At 31.5% G+C, this 21,175-nt stretch overlaps 2 protein-coding genes across 3 annotated transcripts in view; both read left to right on the forward strand.

Annotated features, from left to right (window-relative positions):
* The window catches only part of LOC145694979 (cytochrome P450 3A8-like), a 130,847-nt gene that overhangs the window by 55,489 nt on the left and 54,183 nt on the right, over positions 1 to 21,175 (forward strand). The gene's annotated exons all lie outside the window — the stretch shown is intronic.
* Positions 1,683 to 17,866, forward strand: LOC145665590 (uncharacterized protein F54H12.2-like). The gene is made up of 3 exons (XM_081732845.1): positions 1,683 to 1,842; positions 2,163 to 12,889; positions 17,847 to 17,866. The coding sequence occupies exons 2-3, from the start codon at positions 11,848 to 11,850 to the stop codon at positions 17,864 to 17,866; spliced, it is 1,062 nt and encodes a 353-aa protein (XP_081588971.1). The 5' UTR covers positions 1,683 to 1,842; positions 2,163 to 11,847.

Here is a 21,175-nt window from a genome sequence, read left to right on the forward strand (position 1 = left end):
TAGTTAGAGAATGGTAATGGAAGATTTTTGATTTAAAGAGATTAATAAATAAAAAATTATTATGAAATGGGGAATTGTTTTTGGTATACTTTATTTACAAGTGCGGAAAAAGTATATGTATTGCCTAGTTTGTAAAATAAAAATAAATGAAAATGCTTTAGGTCATTTTGTATTGTAGCCTGTAGGAATATGAGCCGATTCACTACCCTTTATGATATTTAGACTGCAAAACACAGATTATAATGTAACACATTTGCTTATTTTATGGATTTTGCGATGGATTATATACGCAAACTAGAATGCGAAGACAATTTAGTAAGACACAATGTGATAGTAACAGACAACTTACTAAGACACATTGTATTAGTCAAAGACTATGCAGTAAGACACAATGTGTTAATGAAAGACTATTTAGGGGTAATCAGGGGTTAGTTACGGAAGACTAAAGATAATCAAGGGGTAGCTACGGAATACTAAAGATGGTCAGCGACTATTTAGGGGCTAATTAGGGTATACTAAAGATAATCAAGGGGTAGTTACGGAATACTAAATATGGTCAGCGACTATTTAGGGGATAATTAAAGGCTAGTTAGCCCATAGTAAGGATAATCACGGAATAATCAGGGGATATTAAGAATGCTTAAAGGGTAAGTAGCCCATAGTAAGAATATTAAAGGAATAATTAGGGGATAATTAAAGGGTAGTTAGCCCTTACTAAAGATATTGAAGGACTATTAGGGGATACTTAAAGGGTAGCTAGCCCATACTAAGGATATTTAAGGACTATTAGGGGATACTAAAGGTAATCAAGGCGGTATACTAAGAATATTCACGGACTATTTAGGGGAAAGCTTAATTATAGTGTGGAATGAGGACTTTTTTTGCGATACTTAGTTTGAGAATAAATATTGCGGTGGGGGCGCTGTACAGAATGAGGGCCTTTTGTTTTGGTATAGTTAGATTGAGAATAAATATTGCGGTGGGGGCGCAGTACAGAATGAGGGCCTTTTCTTTTGGTATATTTAGTTTGAGAATGAATATTGCTGTAGGCTGCAGTACAGAATGAGGGCCTTTTGTTTTGGTATAGTTAGATTGAGAATAAATATTGCGGTGGGGCGCAGTACAGAATGAGGGCCTTTTCTTTTGGTATATTTAGTTTGAGAATGAATATTGCTGTAGGCTGCAGTACAGAATGAGGGCCTTTTGTTTTGGTATAGTTAGATTGAGAATAAATATTGCGGTGGGGCGCAGTACAGAATGAGGACCTTTTCTATTGGTATATTTAGTTTGAGAATGAATATTGCTGTAGGCTGCAGTACAGAATGAGGGCCTTTTGTTTTGCTATATTTAGTTTGAGAATAAATATTGCGATGGGCTTTAGGATATTTTACAATTGGAACAAGGCTACATACAGGTTTACTGTTATTGGAAACATGTATAGAATGTGAATCGGAAAAAATGCATAGAGACGTGTTGTTTTATGAACCCGTTTGCAGACGCCTTAATACTATACTGAATGCTTTTGAATAAGACCGCTAGGTGGCAATACTTACCACATGATTGCGTCAAAACATGCGTAAACTTGTTTAATGTAATGACATATATATATATATATAATATCTATTCCGTTTTAATATCATTTTATTGTACGCCGTTGGACGTAACGTGTTGTTTACCCCTGACTTATTACTAGTGCTAATAGTAGTACTGAATTGAAAATTATAACATTTAGTAAAAAATATTATTACTGTTTTACAGTGTGTGTGTGGACCCTGCAGTTGCAGAATAAACATTAGCGAGGCCATTTTTAACAGTTTTTGAAGAACAACTAAGAATTAGAAGGTGAGTGTATTTCATAATTATTATTATTAATATATTTATTGAAAGCAATTAGTAACCAAGACTTTTTTAAAACCAATTTAATGAACATTTGTTTAGCTGAGCTTGTTTTTAACCATTAATTATTTAACCAACACTTAGTAAACAAGACTTTTTAAAACCAAGTTCTTAAACATTTCTTTAGATGAGCTTGTTTTTTTAACCAGTAATTAATAAACAAATTTCTTTTATAGTTTTTTCAAAGCAAGTTATTGATTATTGCCTGTTTTGCTAGATTTTTTTTATTACATAGAACTCAAAATCTTTTCTTTTTTTTGTTTTAGATGGATTTCCTGTGTTCAACTGGTGAGTTCAATATGATTGATGAACTTTTCCTGCATGAAGTTTTACGCGGGCTTGATGACTATTCTCGTGTCTTCAGTACGTGGAAGGCGATAATGGAGCTGCAGCGATTAGGTCATCGAGCCAGTGTAAGATGTGATGCTTTACTACACGCTCTTCGTGCTTTAGAAGGTAATGACCTTATACTTTTAAATCATTGCGTTTCAGCCGCCGATGTGCTTGAGTTATTTGTACATGGATTTTTTCGTAATAAGGAGTTTTACAATTATGCTCAAGACAGATTTATGTATTTAATGGCGTGCGGAGAAGGGCAAATAGATAGAATAAATAATACAGAGTTATCCAACTTTTTTGATTTTGGTTCGCGATTTGTTTTGGATGAATCTTTAATTCCATCTGAATCACCCATAACTGTGACCCCTCAAGAAAATTGTAACTTGAGTGATGAAGACTTGGCATTTTTAGATGGAGTAAATCTAAATTTCGATGAAGAACAAGAAGTGAGGAGATTGGTTAAAAATGTGGACGATGCTGTGGTTAAACCCACGCAACAAGTCCAGGGACAAAATCCTGTATACAATCAGCCTTGTGTACAGGATAATCATGGTTATGGGGACCAATCTGATCCTCAACCTGGACCCTCACATGCTCCTGACCCCGTGTTTGTTGGATATGGAAGCAATAATAAGAAAAGTACAAATAGTACTGATTGTAGTGCTAGTGGTAGTACTAGTAGTAGTGGTAGTGGAAATAATAATGAGGGGGAAAATCAGAGTAATAATAACTTCGAAGTAGTAAGAGAGAGCAGAAAACGGTTTCGTAAGTTTCACCTTACGGGCCATGAAATCGCGGTTAGACCTGTGGATAATGAAAGACGTATTGATAATCCACAGGCCTATATTGAAAGCTTATTTAATTTCGCATTAGAACATGTGTTATCTAATGCTCGCCCCACTGATTATATTGGACTATACATTGATAGTAGCAATAGTAGAAATAACAAGTCTGTATATGTTCCATTTAGAAGAAAACCCGATTTTTCTGCTCAAACTGTCCTTTCCTCAGTTGAACGAGTTTTAAATTCAAATGAGGATTTCCTTTTGGGGCATGAGGTATTGTTTCGCTTCCATGTAGCGGAGAGTATGCATGGAAACGGAAGAAATGCAGCAAGTGCTGTTGAAAAGTATTCCAAACATCAAGATTATTTAGAAAAGCGATTAATACGCATAGAAAACAATAATATGTATTGCTTACCCATGGCAATTGTTTGGGGAATTACAAAGCACACCGCAAGTAAGCAAAGTTTATATAAATTAAAAACAAGAGATTATGATACATGGGTTCTTAAAGCAGAAGTTCTCTGCGAGATGGCAGGAGTTGACGTTAAAGCAAAGGGTGGATGTGATTTTAAAGACCTGGATTTGATACAATCATATTTAAGTGGTGAGTATCAAATTGTGGTGTATGAGGAAGATGAAAATAATGACCGGGAATATATAGTACGTTACCCGGGAGAGTATGCAGAGAATAAAATCTTTATTTTTTATAAGAGAGGTGACACTGTTGGCCATTTTGAACCCATTCCATACATTAAAAAATTACTTGGAAAATTGAAGTATTGCTATTATTGTTTGCAAGCATATAATGGGTTAGCATATAAACATAAGTGTGAAACTCAGTGTTCTCTTTGTGAATGCAAACACGAACGAAATTATAATACTAATAAAATTAAATGTAATGCGTGCAATAGAGAGTTTGCTGAGGGTACATGTTTTCAGAATCATAAGAAATGTAATAAAGGCGGGAAATCTGTGTGTGATAATGTTAAGGTCTGCATTAATTGTGGTATCATCTTTGATAACAGGCGTCGAAAATCAAACCATGTGTGTGGTGAACATTTTTGCACGACTTGTCGTAAGCATGTCGATATTACTCACACATGTTTTGTACAACGACAAGAGCCTGTACATACTAATAGGTTTATGTACATTGCATATGATATAGAAACGATGTTAAAGGCACCAAATGCGCGCGGTGAAAGGGAACATGTGGTAGTACTTGTATGCTGTAAGCATATTTGCCACAACTGTATGAATAAAGGTATTGATGAGTCCTGTAAAACATGTGGTGATAATAATGGAAATCGTTCGTTTTCTTTTAAGACAATGACGGACTTTATTAACCATGTATTGGCAGACCGACCTGACTTTAGACGTATAATTTGTATTGCACATAATGGTAGCAGATATGATGGTCTTTTCTGCCTTAGAAATCTAATAGAAGAGCAGCATCTTATTCCTAATGTGGTAATTCAGGGTCAGAAAATTTTTAATATTAATATTGGTAATCGTATTTTCTTTAAAGATTTTTATTTATTTATTGGTTGTAAATTATCTAGACTTCCCAAAACTTTAGGCCTGCGCGGAAATTTAAGAAAGGGAGATTTCCCATATTTATTTAACACCGAGGAAAATCAAAATTATGTTGGTCCCTATCCCCCAATTGAATTCTATGACCCTGAAGGACGAAGCACTGAAGAAAAACAAGAATTAATAGCCTGGCACCAAGAACGTGCGGCAAGTGGCGAGGAGTTTAACCTCGAAAAGGAAATGCTGTCTTATTGCGAAAACGATGTTAGAATTCTAGCAGAAGCGATCATCAAATTTAGTGACATTATCGAGGAGAAAACGAATGGTTTGCAATGTTTCATGACATCATCCACCATTGCAGGTCTTGCAATGCGTACATATCGTACTTTGTACTTACCTAAAAATACTATTCCCGTAATTCCCGCGTTGGGTTTCCATCATAAGACAAAGTATAGTACTAAAGCTATGCAATGGCTTATGTATATGGAAAAACAATTAGGGATAGAAATCCAGCATGCTAGGAGAGGTGGGGAAAAGTATATTGGTAGGTACCAAGTTGATGGATGGCATGAGGGACTCAACGCTGCCTTCGAATTTTATGGTTGTTACTGGCACTCGTGCCCGCGTTGTTACCCTTTCAACCGTAACGACATTTTACATGACGCTCAAGACTCATGCAATACAATGGAAAAAAGATATGAACAAACAATGCTCCGCCGGAAGTATCTCAAAAGTTTAGGTATAAACCTATACGAAATCTGGGAATGTTCTTGGGATGAAAAGGTAAAGACGGATAAGGACGTACAAAGGTTTATTAAAGAACGTTGTACTAGCCTGCCTGATTTCCTTATTCCCAAGAATTGTTACAACGGCGGACGCACTGAAGTGTTCAAATCTTTTGTGAATTGTACGGGTAATGAGAAGTTATGTTACGCCGATATAACATCGTTATATCCATATGTGATGTCACGTAAGCCTATGCCCGTTAAATCACCTAAGATACATACGGGGCCGGACTTTCCAGATGTGGAAAGTATTCATGGTGTAGTAAAATGCACTATTTTGCCCCCGAAAAACTTGTATTTTCCGATTATTCCGTATGTGGCTGGAGGCCGATTACTTTTTGGTTTATGCCGGACATGTATGGAAGAGGAAAACACTGATGATTGTACTCATAGTGACAATGAGTGTGCTATTACAGGTACGTTTTGTACTCCAGAGTTACACCTGGCTCTTCAAAAAGGGTACAAAATACTCGATATACACGAAATATGGGAATTCGAACTCATGGAACCTGAAGAGGGGAATTCAGGTGGTTTGTTCGGAACTTATGTGAATTCCTTCCTTCAGATGAAGCAGGAAGCCTCTGGTTTTCCTGCTTATTGTAAAAATGAAGGAGACAAGCAAAAATATATCGAGGACTATTATGCCCATGAAGGCATACAGTTAAATTATGATAACATTAGGACGAACCCGGGATTGAGGCAATGTGCAAAACTTTACCTCAATTCATTATATGGCAAATGGGGACAGCGCACTGATATGTCACATAGTGTAATTGTTAGTGACGAAGTTACGTTCCTTAGGTATTTAACGTCGGCAAGGTATGAAATTCAAAGTGTGGTCCCAATTAATGATGATCATTTAATTATCACATATAGAGATAATGAAACTGAAAATGTCCCACTGGAATTTTCAAACGTTATATTAGCTGCCTTTATTACTTCGTGGGCTAGACTTGAACTATATAAATTACTAACGACTGTAGGACCAGACAGAGCCATTTACTGTGACACTGACAGTATTATGTATATACAGAAAAAAGATGAGGAACCTTTGTTACCACTTGGAAACTATCTGGGTGATCTAACAGATGAAATTCCAGAAGGTTGGGAATTTACAACCTTCTACGGTCTAGGTGCGAAAAATTATTGTTATAGGCTAATTAATGCCAATGGGGATGTTCGGCACATACTCAAAATTAGGGGGATAACACTAAACGATAGGACCTCTCAAAAAATTAACTTTGAGAGTTTCTATAAATTAGTGTCTGGACAATTAGAGTCCACAGTAATAGAAAACCCAAATAGTATTGTGCGTAAACCAGGGTTCCGCATCTTTAGTCGTACAGAGACTAAGACACACCGTGAGGTAAATAAAAAACGTAAACGAGTTGACGAAGATGACGTGACTGACAATATACCAATAACAAAACGTGCGACTTTACCTTACGGATATAGGCCCACGAACGAGTAAATGTGACTTGTGTGAATGTTTTTTTTTCTTTTTTAACCAGTTCGTTTTTTATGGAAACTCTGCTTTTATATTCTTTTGTTTCTTTGGAAACTGTCTGTTAAAATTTCCAGTGGAAAGTCGTTAATTATTTGTTGGACTGCTTCTTATAGAAGTGCATTGTTAATTATTTTTTTCCTTCGCTTCTTATAGAAGCTCGTTGTTAATTATTTTATTGTTCTTTCGCTTCATTAGAAGCTTATTGTTAATTATTTATTTGTTTGCTTCTTATAGAAGTTCAGGACAATCGTTGATTGTTTTCTTACAAACCTCTATCTCTTTTCTTTTTAAATGTGTGAGTGTATATAAAGCAAAAGCTCTATTGCATGCATTCATTTGAGTACAACATGTTAAAGTTTCAACATCCCTCTACCATTTTAATTGCGGGTCCATCAAGGGCAGGAAAAACATGTTTTGTAAATCGATTACTTAATGAACGTGATCAAATGTTTAGTATAAAATTTAATGATATTGTTTGGTGTTATGGTGCAGTAATACCAAACCTGGATGCACATGCAAAAATACGTTTTGTAGAAGGGATACCTGACATGAATAATTTTGAAATTAAAGAAAATTCATTATTAATACTTGATGATTTAATGTCAGAAACTAATGGCGATGTTGCTAATTTATTTACAAAGTATGCACATCATAAAAAGTTGACTGTTATATTTATTATTCAAAATTTATTTCCAAAAGGAAAACATGCACGTGATATTAGTTTAAATGCACATTATATTATAGTATTTAAAAATCCTCGTGATAAATTACAAATACAATATTTAGCAAGGCAAATTATGCCTCGATATAGTAAGGAAATTGTGAATGTATTCGAAGAAGTAACACGTGAGCCTCACACTTATTTGTTATTTGACCTAACCCAAAAAACAAACGATGCATTGCGAATACGTACAAATATTTTTCCTAATGAAATTATGCATGTATACGCCAACATAAAAGACATGCATACAGAAATTTTTATTTAGTTGCTATCAAGATGTTGAAGGTAAAACAACACTACAGCACGCTCCGTGCTCTGTGCAAATGCAAAAATACAAAACGGAAACAAATTTTACAAAATGCTTCAGGGGATTTAATAAGAACAATTTCTCAAGTAGCTAAAAACACAATAAAAGGAAACATCCCTTTAAATCCTCGTCAGAAGCAACGATTACGTAGACATAAAAAGATCTTGCGCGCTTTATCTCAGCAGCGTACTGCATTAAAGAAAAAGAAGAGGTTGTTACTACAGAAAGGTGGTGCACTTTTACCATTAATTTTGGGACCACTTCTAGCAGCAGTAGGCAGTAGTATTTTTAGTCGATAATTATGTCAGAATTACGTAAAATGATTTTAGTTCCTGAAAATGCAATACATGAAATTCAGTCCAATCTTAAATCAATAGATTCACATCAATCACGTTTAGATGAAGAAATGAATAATATTTTAAAACGTCATGATATTAGTGTACAACAAAAATGGAAATTATATCAACAAGCTTTGCATCGTTACTTACAGTATACATCTTCTTCTTCTTCACATAAACCTATTACATTACCTGTTATTCAAGATGAACAAAAAGAAGAAGAAAAATTATCATCACTTGCTTTGCAACAGGATAACAATACTTCTATTTTACCATTTGTATCAGACATTTTACATTCAGTACCAAAAACACTACGTAGGAAAACAGATCTATTATTAAAGCAGTTAACAAATTCTGATAAAATTCAGTGGGATAAGTCTGGCATAGTCCGTATCCAAGGAAAAACAATACCTGGTTCAAATATTATAGATTTAGTAAATGATGTTGTTCGTACAAGAAAATATTCAAGAAATCCTATAGGTATTTATGAATTTAAAAATTTATTAGAAGATCTTAATGTTCCTAAAGAATTTATTGGTACACCAGCATCAAAACTGAATACTAGTAGTAGTAGACAACGTATTCGTAAAATAAGAAAATCATCCAGTCCTAAAGCAGTATCTAATTTATTTAAACATTGGAAAGAGTATAGTATGTAAAAAAAAATGACAAAATTATCAAAAATATATTATGATTATTCAAATCCTAATTCTTTATCAAGTATACAAACATTACATCGTAAAACAAAATTATCTAAAAAGAAAATTAAAAATTGGTTAGCTTCTCAAGATGCATATACATTGCATGCACCAATTCGTAAAGTTTTTCAACGGAAAAAGTATTATGTTAGTGCACCAAATGAAACATTACAAATGGATTTGGCAGATATGCAAAACATTGCAAAGTATAATAATAATTATAAGTATATATTATGTTGTATTGATATTTTTTCACGTTATGCATATTGTGTCCCCTTAAAAACAAAGAAAGGTCCTGAAATGGTAAAAGCAATAAGAAAAATTTTAAAAAATTTCAAGTTACCCGTGTTTAATGTCCAAACCGATTTAGGTACAGAATTTTATAATCGTCATGTAAAACAATTGTTTAAAGAATATGAAATTAATCATTATAGTGTTCATTCTGAAATTAAATGTGCTTTAGCAGAACGTTTTATAAGAACGATAAAAGAAAAATTGTATCGTTATTTTACTGCAAAAAATACTTATCGTTATATTAATGTCTTAGATCAAATTGTCAATAATTATAACCATTCATATCATTCAAGTATTAAAATGGCGCCTGCAGAAGTAAATGATTCCAATGTGAATCAAGTGTGGAAAACATTATACGGAAATACAATAAATAAAAAGAATACAAGTTGTAAATTTAGTCCGGGTGATTATGTTCGTGTTAGTAAGTATAAACATGTATTGGAAAAAGGATATTTACCTAAATGGTCACAAGAAATATTTATTGTCGATAAATGTATTAAATCTAATCCTGTGACTTATAAATTAAAAGATTGGAATGGAGAAGAAATTAAAGGAATATTTTACGCCCAAGAATTACAAAAAGTAATTATAAATTCAAAAAAAACTTATCTTATTGAAAAAGTATTAAAACGTAAAAATGGGTGGATGTATGTAAAATGGTTGGGATATCCGTCAAGTATGAATTCATGGATTAGATCCGATTCTATTCAGTCTGCAAAATGAATTCAAACCTTACACATGACTTTTACGTTACTCTTCCTTCAAATGCCAGTAGTAGACTTTTTAATAATAATACAACAGCTTCATTTCGCGTTAAATTAGCACAACCTATTGATTTAAGTGATGGGGAATGGGGTGTTGCATTAACACAAATTAATATTCCGTGGAGTTTTTATAATGTTGGTGAAAATGAAGAAATTATAATTACTACTGTTATCAATGATAAAGTTGAACGCCATCATGTTCGTGTAACACCGGGATATTATTCGTCTATCGAATCTATTCTTGAGTTAATTCCTGAAAATGTTCGTATGTTACAATATTTACAAAATAAAAATCAAATTGTAATTAAACATTCTTTAAAATTAGAAGATCAGTGTATGATTGGTATTACACCAGGATTACAACATATTTTTGGATTTATTAATGAAAATACACACGATATTAAAAATGTAGTATACACAAAAATTAGAAATGTTGATTTATTATTATCACGGGGTAAATTTCCATGTAATTTAGATTATAATATTCCCAATTCAATTAATGTATGTGTTGATATTGTAAAACATCAACAAAATATTGGACCGTTAATTCGAAAACTTAGTGTATATAATGTACAACACGGTAATGTAAAATCTTTTGTGTTTCATACACCCCATTATGTTAAAGTTGAAAAGAAATATTTTGATACAATTGAAGTAAACTTAAAAGATGAACACGGTTTAAAATTACCATTTCGTTTCGGGACTTCAAACTTGACACTTCACTTTAAACGAAAATGATTTCTGAAAGTATTGATGATAGTTTTTACATTACATTAGTTTCAAATGCTAGTACAAATGTATATCCTACAAATAATCCAACACATTTTATTAATCAGTTGAAAAATAATATACGATTATCAGAATCCGATTGGTACGTAGGGTTAAGTGAAGTACATATTCCATTAACATGTTATAACGTCACCGAAGGCGAAAATGTTGTATGGTACAAATTTAAAAATGCAGACCCTATGAAAAGTAAAGTTGTTGTTGGATATTATCCATCCATTCATCATTTAATAGATGAATTAAATACAATATCAAGATTTATACGGTTTAGCTTTTCAAATATTGTACGTGTTGAATGCGATGAACGTGTAGAATCTGTTACATTGTCACCTACATTAGCTTTACAATTAGGTTTTTCTGAAAAATCAAATCTTGTAAAAGAACGCCGTGGATTCAAACAGCCATACGTAGATATTGGATATCCACATCAAATTTTTATTTATACCGACATTATACAATATCAATTTTTAGGTGATACAAAAGCTCCGTTACTACGTATAGCAACAATTTCAGATATTAAATATGGAAAAGTTCAAACAATTACCTTTGAAGATATTCATTATATGCCACTTGCAAAATTTTGTTTTAATACAATTGAAATACTATTAAAAGATCATGCAGGGCGAAATTTGCCATTCCGATCTGGGACACTGACCGTAACACTTCATTTTAAACGCTCTCCTGTTAAATAATAATAATAAAATGAGATCTAGACGTGTTACTTTACATCGTGGACGTGGAATACCATATTTTTCAGGACCTGTATATCAAAGGGGACATGGTATCGGGAGTTTCTTTAAAGGGTTATTTCGTTTTGCATTACCATTTCTTAAACAAGGTGCAAAAACTGTAGGACGTCAAGCATTGCAAACCGGTATACAAGTTGCGGGTGATGTATTGGAAAATAAACCATTTAAAGAAGCGGTTCGTGCACGTGTAAAAGAAGCTGGTAATAATTTAAAGACAAAAGCTATTAATAAAGTTGGACAGTTGCTAACTGGTAGTGGTAAGAGACGGTCACGCAAAAGAAAGGCTCCTACAATTGTAAATTTTGGACCACCAACAAAACGTAAACATATAAACGATATCTTTTCATAATGTCGCTCCTAAATTCCGATAGTTCTGAATGCTGTACCAATGAATTTGATTTCTTTTCAATACCAATGACACAAACAGCTATTGAAGCAACCATAAATGCTGAATATCGACCTATTTCTACATTAACATCAGAAGGACCAATTGAATTTGTTATTCCTGGAGAAACAGGAGAATTTATTCATCCAGCATATCTATATCTTTATGTACGTTGTAAAATTACAAAAGATGATGGTAAAAATTTAGTTAACGATGATGTTGTAGCACCAGTAAATAATTTCCTACATTCATTATTTAGTCAAATTGATATTTCGTTAAATGATAAATTAATTAGTTCTTCATCAGGATCTTATCCTTATCGTGCATACATTGAAACTTTATTAAATTATTCTCATGATGCTTCTCAAACACATTTAGCATGTGCTATGTGGCATAAAGATACTGCAAAAAATTTTAATAAATTAGATAATACAAATGATGGTTTTCAAAAGCGTACCAATAAAATAAAAAATAGTAAATCTTTTGAAATGTACGGACGTCTTCATACTGATATTGTAAGTTTAGATCGTATGCTTCCTAATAAAGTAAGTTTACGTGTAAAATTACATCGTAGTAAAGATAACTTTTGTTTAATGTCTCCTGAAAATACAAGTTACAAAGTTGCACTTGAGGAAGTTATTCTACATGTACGTCGTATTGATGTTGCTGCAGATTTAGCTATGCAATTAAATACACGAATGGTTTCAGAAACGGCCAAGTTACCTCTCACAAGAGTAGAAACAAGATCTTATACTATTCCTGCACAAGTCAAGTCATATAACCTTGATAATCTCTTTCTGGGTAATGTTCCTAAAGGTCTGGTTATTGGTTTCATTTCCAACACAGCCTTCAATGGTAAATCACATCTTAATCCATATGAGTTCCGGAACTTTAACGTTAACAAACTGCAATTACATGTTGGATCAAAATCATTCCCTCCCAATCCCCTTACGCCTGATTTTAATAATGATTTATACCTTCTAAGTTACTATACTCTGATATCAGGTACTGGTATATATTATCAAAATTATTCACATACTGTTACTCTTGAAGAATATCCTAATGGACATACTCTGTATGCATTTATTCTATCTCCAACTGGAACTTTAGATGACAACACTTGGGATGTAGTTCGTGATTCTCCTGTAAATTTAAAAGTATCATTTTCAGAAACTTTAACTGAACCAATTACATGTATTGTCTATGCGCAATTTGATTCGTTAGCACAAATAGACAAAGATAGAAATATTTATACTGATAACACCTTTTAATTTATTCAGTTGAGTAGAATGAGGGTTGTTGTACACTTCTCCGCATTCCATAATAATGATGAGGAATTTATTGTAAAGGAATTAGCAATTGTAAATCCTGACGTTCCGTTTTTACAAAATTGGATATTTAAACCACCATATCCATTAAATAAGCTGTCTGAGCCAATCATAAATACAAACAAATATCTAAGTGAAAATGTATATGGCATTACCTGGCACGAAGGCGATGTAGAGTATTCACTTCTTAAGGAAATAATTCAATCATATTGTTCAAATACCACCAGTATTTACACGTATGGATTAACTAGAAAGTGTTTTCTTGAAGAAATTCTGCAAAGAAATGTTACAAATTTGGAAGAAATAGACTGTCCAAAGTATACTGCATTAAGTTTTCACGTTCACAAGTGTGCACATAATAAACATCGTTTTGGACAATATAGGTGCAGTATTCATGAAGCATTACTATATAGTGAATATGTAAAAGTGTATGATTATGTTTTACATGTAAAAAACAGTGATAATTACATACCTACTATAATTAAGAAAAATAATAATCATGTATAGTGACGAATTGTTAAAAGTGTTAGTGACTGATAAAGTGACTGGTGCAAGTGTTACCGGGATTTATCCTATTGATAAACTTCCTGTAATGGTAGAACCACCTGCAGCACTTGTTATTAATCTTGATACATCCAATTCAAGTGGATCACACTAGTAGGATAATAGGGAAAATCTCAAGAAAATGGTAATTGAAGTAATGATAGTGTACCTAGCGCAATGAGTTTTTCTAATTGAACTCATGAAAGAGTATGACGTGTGTAATTGAACTTATGAAAGAGTATGACGTATGTAATTGAACTTATGAAAGAGTATGACGTGTGTAATTGAAATTATGAAGGGGTATGACGTATGTAATTGAAGTAATTAGTTTTTTTAAATTGAAGTCATGAAAGAGTATGACGTATGTAATTATTTTGGATTGATAACGCATGGTAGATGCTGCCGTTGGCGCCAATACTGTCTGGTTATGCCGCGACTTTCCTTTATACTTTTTCCGCCCATTTACTTTGTATATTACTGACTGCCGCACTGTATTGAATGTTTGGTTTCCGCTGGCGCTATTACCGTTGCGCGTTTTTAGCCCCGCCCGCTTTGTATATATGCCGTTTGGTAGCCGTGGACACTAATGGTATTTTGGCACACTTGTATATTTATACAATATTGTGACTTAAGTAAGAAGAGAAAGTTTACATACCATTGATGACACGCCCGCTATTTTGCTGGATATTTCCTGGTTGTTTGCTGTAGCAGTTGTATATAATTTAGGGCCATATCGCAGTGTTGTCTGTAATGAGAATAATTACAGTGATTTTTTTTTTACCCTAAATAGGTAAAATTTCCTTTTTTAGGGATTTTTTTTTGTAGTGTTACAGCGAAAAAGGGTAACTAGATTTTCGATAATTTGTATGTAAGCTATTGAGTGTTTCCTTTTACGTACAGTGATTAGACTACGTATAGTTACCTATAATATTTTTTTTTTACGTAATGAGACCAAACCCTAATTATGAATTATACTTTTACTTTCTATTAGATTAATTATGAATTTACCTTGCACTTTTTTATTTATATAATTGAAAATGGTCAATATTAATTAACCTATAATACTTACCATATGTATATACTTACGTATGAAGAATTGAGCTTTGCCACTTGTGGTTTTTGATGGACGGATTTGGTTTTCCAATATGGCGGCGTTGCGTGATTGTTGAACAGAGGTTCCTCCATAGTAGGAGTGTGAAATGGGAATACGCGCATTTTGCTTGCATTTCCGTATAGATTGATGCTAATTAAATTTGTGACGAATTTGGATGGGCGAAGTTGCATAGTTTATTACATTACTACAATATATGTTTAATTTATATTAAATTTTGTTTTATCGTGTGCTTAATTATTATAAAATTGAAATAATAATAATAGATAACGATACATTTTGATAAAGAAAGCGGAACCCCACAGTACTAGGATATGTACAACTGTGCTGCCATCTATTGGCAATAATTACAACTCCATTTAACAGGTACGTTATATGGGAGACTGATACAGAATGAAGGGGGAGACTTAAGGTGAATTACATGAGATTTAGATGTACAAGGAAGAGAACAGAATAAAATAAATAGAGAAAATATTATTGTTTATTGAATTGAAGCAACATTTAAGCGTAATATAGTAGTTTGCAATGAGGTTATTAAATTAGGTTTAACTGGATACGTATGTACTCTGTAGGGTTGTTTATTATTTATTTAGGATTTTTATTTAATAATATGGTTTGTAGAAGTATATTGAATTGCTATAAAAAATAGAACAAACTTATACTTTATTTGTATAGATGCACCTATGTTTATACAAGGGTGCAGTTTTAGTATTGGTTTGCGTTAGCGTATTTGAATGTGCGGAACGGCACATGATGGATTTGGAGCGGGCGGAGTATTACAACATTGTATCTGTTGGAGGATTTTGGTACTACGGTTTTGCATTGATGAATATATATGTCGCATAGATTGACGAAATGTTGAAGATTGTTTTTTATGCTAATTGGCACTACGATTTCCATTTGAAAGAATTAGATAAATAATAGCTTGAAAATATTTAAAATGGATTACGGTATGAAGCATAATATTTAACTATATTGTATTTGCTATAATTGAGAACCGGAAAATATATATGTAATTGCTACTATGGAATTAACAAGTACCAGAGATAAATGCATTAGCTACCATTTATTGTGTGCTGGATTATAAGAATATAGTACTTATAATGTTTGGTTTAAGTGCTGAGAAGTGTTATATGCTGATTGATTTTTTCGTGGGGGGGGGGGGGGGAATTGATTTAATTTGAAGCAACAACAAATACATTTGACAAATATTTGATGTATTTGTAAGCATTGAAATGGGTATAAAATGTTTTATGTATGTAAAATATTTATTTTTGTAAAATAGAATTGTTATATATGAATGTAGGCCCCATAGCGTCTTATTACAGACCCTGCGATTTTTAGAAAAAATTAACGAATACACAAAGACGTTACGGAATACATGCTTTATGTTACATATGGAAACACGACAAGGACTATTTGATAAATTTTGCTATTTAGGAAATAATATTTTACAGAAGAAGGTGTTTTGGATATATTCTACAAGAGAAACAACCAATGTGCTGTAATTGTATGACAGAATAGAACAATATGAGTACCAGTTTGAATATTATGTGCATTTAATTGGTACGGAATTAATTGCAGTATTTTTTTATTGAACCTAGGGTGATAATATAGAGCTAAAATCTTACAGGTATGGTTGCGTGTCTTATTAAGATATATTTTTATAACTGTGCGTGTACTATACTTGTTTATTACAAAATTTGATACATTTTACTGAATTAAAATTGTGCCGCATATTTAGCAGGTATAAGGTTTCTTACCATGGTGTTGATTAAGATAATGGAAAGATTGTATTTTTTCGTATTTTTTGGAATAATATTGTATACAAGAAGATGCTATTGGATATATTGTACAAGGAAAACAAATATTGTGCAGTAATTGTATGGCAAAATAGGACAATGTGCGTACCACTTTGAATATTATCCGCATTTAAATGGTATGGAATTAGTTGCAGTAATTTTTTATTGAACTTAGGCGATAATATAGAGCTAAAATCTTACAGGTAAGGTTTGGGCGTTTTACTAGGATATATTTTTTATAACTGTGCATATACTATACTTGTTTATTACAAATCTTTGATACATTTTACTGAATTAAAATTGTGCCGCATTTTCATCAGGTATAAGGTTTCTTACCATGGTGCTGATTAAGATAAGGGAAAGCTCGCATTTTTTCGTATTTTTTTGGAATAATATTGTATACAAGAAGATGCTATGGGATATATTTTACAAGGAAAACAAATAATGTGCTGTAATTGTATGACAGAATAGAACAATATGAGTACCAGTTTGAATATTATGTGCATTTAATCGGTATGGAATTAGTTGCAGTATTTTTTTTATTGAACCTAGGGTGATAATATAGAGCTAAAATCTTACAGGTATGGTTGCGTGTCTTATTAAGATATATTTTTATAAATGTGCGTGTACTATACTTGTTTATTACAAAATTTGATACATTTTACTGAATTAAAATCGTGCCGCATATTTAGCAGGTATAAGGTTTCTTACCATGGTGTTGATTAAGATAATGGAAAGATTGTATTTTTCGTATTTTTTTGGAATAATATTGTATACAAGAAGATGCTATTGGATATATCGTACAAGGAAAACAAATAATGTGGTATAATTGTATGACAGAATACGACAATGTGCGTACCACTTTGAATATTATGTGTATTTAAGCGGTATGGAATTAGTTGCAGTAATTTTTATTGAGCTTAGGGTAATAATATAATATAGAGCTAAAATTTTACAGGTAAGGTTTGTATGGGTTATTAGGATATATTTTTTATGGTTGTACATGTACTATACTTGATTATTACAAATCTTTGATACATTTTACTGAATTAAAAAAAATGTGCCGCATTTTGGCAGATATAAGGTTTTTTTTATCATTTGTATGGTTTAAACAAGAGAATACATAGAGACTTTAGTATTTATAATTTATGTAATACATTACTATATATTAATTATAGATATTATGTATGAAGTGTAATGATGAAGAGTTCTACAACGAAATAATATCAGGATTAGAACTTGTTGAACTGGTGAATAGAAAATGGTCAGATATATCTATGTATATATTACATGTATTATACTTATTTGGAAACACATATCGAATTGATTTAAATAATGCTGGCGCGTGTATTACAACGTGAAAGTATATAAGATTTACATCTTTTATTAGGATATATGTGTACATATTTTAGTTTAATAATAATAATACAAACTGAATTATTTTTAGTTTTTATATGTCAAAGAGAAGAACCTTACACATGCTTTAGTTGTGGAAAAACAGAAATGCACGATCGTAGGAAAACTTGCATCAGTATTTTGAATGGATTTACACAATATAGATTTTAATATTGGACATACTTGGAGATATTTAAAATATGAGATCTATGAGAACGTACCGCGAAAAAATATTGTAGACAGAACTATTTTTTACTTATTTAAAATTGCTGTATAGTTACAAGAGAGAATTTCTGATACTATTTTTTATTTTGCTTATGAATTACTAGATATAATATTTTAATTATTTGTGGTGAAACGATAGTAATAACGATTTTTTATGTAAATATATGGAGCTATTTATTGTACAATATGAAATACATGGTTTGCAATATAGATACAATGCTTATTTTACTTACTTACAGAGAATATACATATGTATTTGGTTATAGTATTATGTTTATATAGAAATACTTTACACTAGAAATAAGCATTTAATTGAACCACCACATTTTTTATTTGGATTTAAATGAACATCGAATGTCTATATAGGTGTACGGAATGTATGAATTTTGCATTGATTTTTTTTTACAGACATTTGGTTTTAGTCATATTATTTTATATAAAAACTACGAGTTACTCATTATTTCTATTATATATTAAACTAAACTAAATTATCGGATATATATAATTACGGATCACAATTATGATATAAGAATTTGCGAAATTTATAAGATTTCGATAATAGCTGAAAATATTACAACTACTGGTGACAGTATTTTGTTTAATACACAATTATATATAGTGTACATGTAGCTGGCACACAATAACCGTAATATCTATGGATAATGAACTCTGGATATTTACAATGATATGATTCAGGCGATATTTTTTTATTAACAACTATCAAATAATTGTTTAGATTTCAAAGCATCACATATTTCAGGCACATATATTTATGAAACTATAATTATGCTTTTAATTTGACTAATAATATAATGAAGAAACCTTGAAATTATTTGAAGATGTCTATTAAACTAATATAACTCATTATATATAGAAATTTTATTTACTCAAAGTTTTATTTGATTAGACATATTGAAGATTTAATACTGACGTGTTACTTGGGTAACATTGCTCATTATTTGAAACCACACTTAACATTAATAACTATGAACATGATGCAAACATTGATTTTACTGTGAAATTGTGTATATATATTATTTTCTGGGAGGCCTATTACAATACATCAGGTGATTTTACAATAGTTATTATTTTATGAACAGACTAACCCCTATTTATACATTTTCTGTTTTTGTTAATATTACCTAAGCACTTTGACTTGTAAATACTTTGAGTACTGCCATGGGTTGTTTTTTGACACTTTTATACCTAGTTATGAGACATTGATAGCCAGTACCCACTACTGTTTGCATTATATTTTAGTTTACTAAGTAGGGTAAAATTTGGAATTACATTAATTTGATTATGGTAGGTAGTGGAGAGTTTTTCTGAATGATGTTATGAACCTTTGAGGATTTATACCACATAGAATTGACTAGTTAAACTTATTTTACCCACATTTTACATAAAAAATGTATTGAGTTATATTTTACCAACATACAATAAACAGAACTAATGAAGGTTGATTATGACTACGAACAAATACCCTTTAGTAACATGACAGTGTATTTCAGTACTTTTTGGTAAGGGCATTAAGTAAGAAATTAGACACAATAGCTCCTAATTGAAGAATGGAACACATGCTTGAATAGCGTCTTGCAGCGCAAGACATACTTCGGATACACTGTTTTAACAATATATATTGTGGTGGTACAGAACATATTATGGATACACTGTTTAAACAATTTATACCTTGGGTGGTACAGGACATATTATGGATATACTGTTTAAACAAATTATAGCGTTTGCAGCACAGAGCGTATTATTGATTTGATGTTTTATTACATTGCATATACCTATTGATACTTCTATTATATAGCCATGTTACAAACTAAAAACAACCAATTTTGTGCAACATGATATAGGGAAAGTATAGTTAGTTAGACAAGAGATGCATTTAGATAGTACATGAATTTACTTTATATAGGAAATTGGGAACTGCCATGGTTGGTGGATATGGATATAGAGTTATGACTCATTTTAGTAATAAAGATTTGTTATATTTAATGTTGAATATAGTATTTGGTAGTACAGATGCATATATTGCTAAAGCACACAGAACTTTTTATTGAATATATATATATATATATATATATATATATATATATATATGCATACATAGTTTGATCATATTTTAATTATTAAACTTTATATTTACAACAGAGAATGCATTACAGAATGTGCGAAAGATATATGAACACAACTTTAATTTATTATGATTAATAATAGTTTAAATTTATTTATTTGGTTGCATGAAATTAACATTAACAAATTTTTTATCGACAAACGTATATAGATGCACTTTTGAAAAACTAATTTCGTTTATTTATATAGGGAAATTTTATATATTTATGACTATTTGAAAAGTTTGATACTATACAGAGCAGAATAATTGATTATTGTAGGACAGTTATTGTTTGATATCTGAATAGTATACCAGCACAGAAGGAATAAATCACTTTTACAAAAATATTTACTTGCAGATAGCTTCGTCAAGAATTAAAGATTGAATTTAATGTATCAGGTACTAGAGTGATTAATTAATAAAATTATTGAGTTTAGCGTTACAGGAACATGTTTAGGCGAAACGGAGGTGAATGATGATGGAATAAGTGTTGAAATGAAAAAAAAAATAAATAATCATAATATTGTCAGCTTCAAATTAACTTCGGAACTAACATTGAATTAGGGACCACATATGCAGCCGAATCGAGTGCTTACCAGCCAATTATAAGTAAGAATAGAGAGTTTCAACTGCTGAAAAGAATTCAGTGAGAAACTAGTGATAATAGTATTTATCATTTTTATTTGGATGGATATAAACTACATTGACGGTAATTTTAGATATTTCCCTCAGGATTTTGTTATTGTAATCAAAATGTTTTGACTA

Source organism: Thermobia domestica, chromosome 1 (genome assembly GCF_964235325.1).
Source record: "Thermobia domestica chromosome 1, izTheDome1.hap1.1, whole genome shotgun sequence".
NCBI lineage: Eukaryota > Metazoa > Arthropoda > Insecta > Zygentoma > Lepismatidae > Thermobia > Thermobia domestica.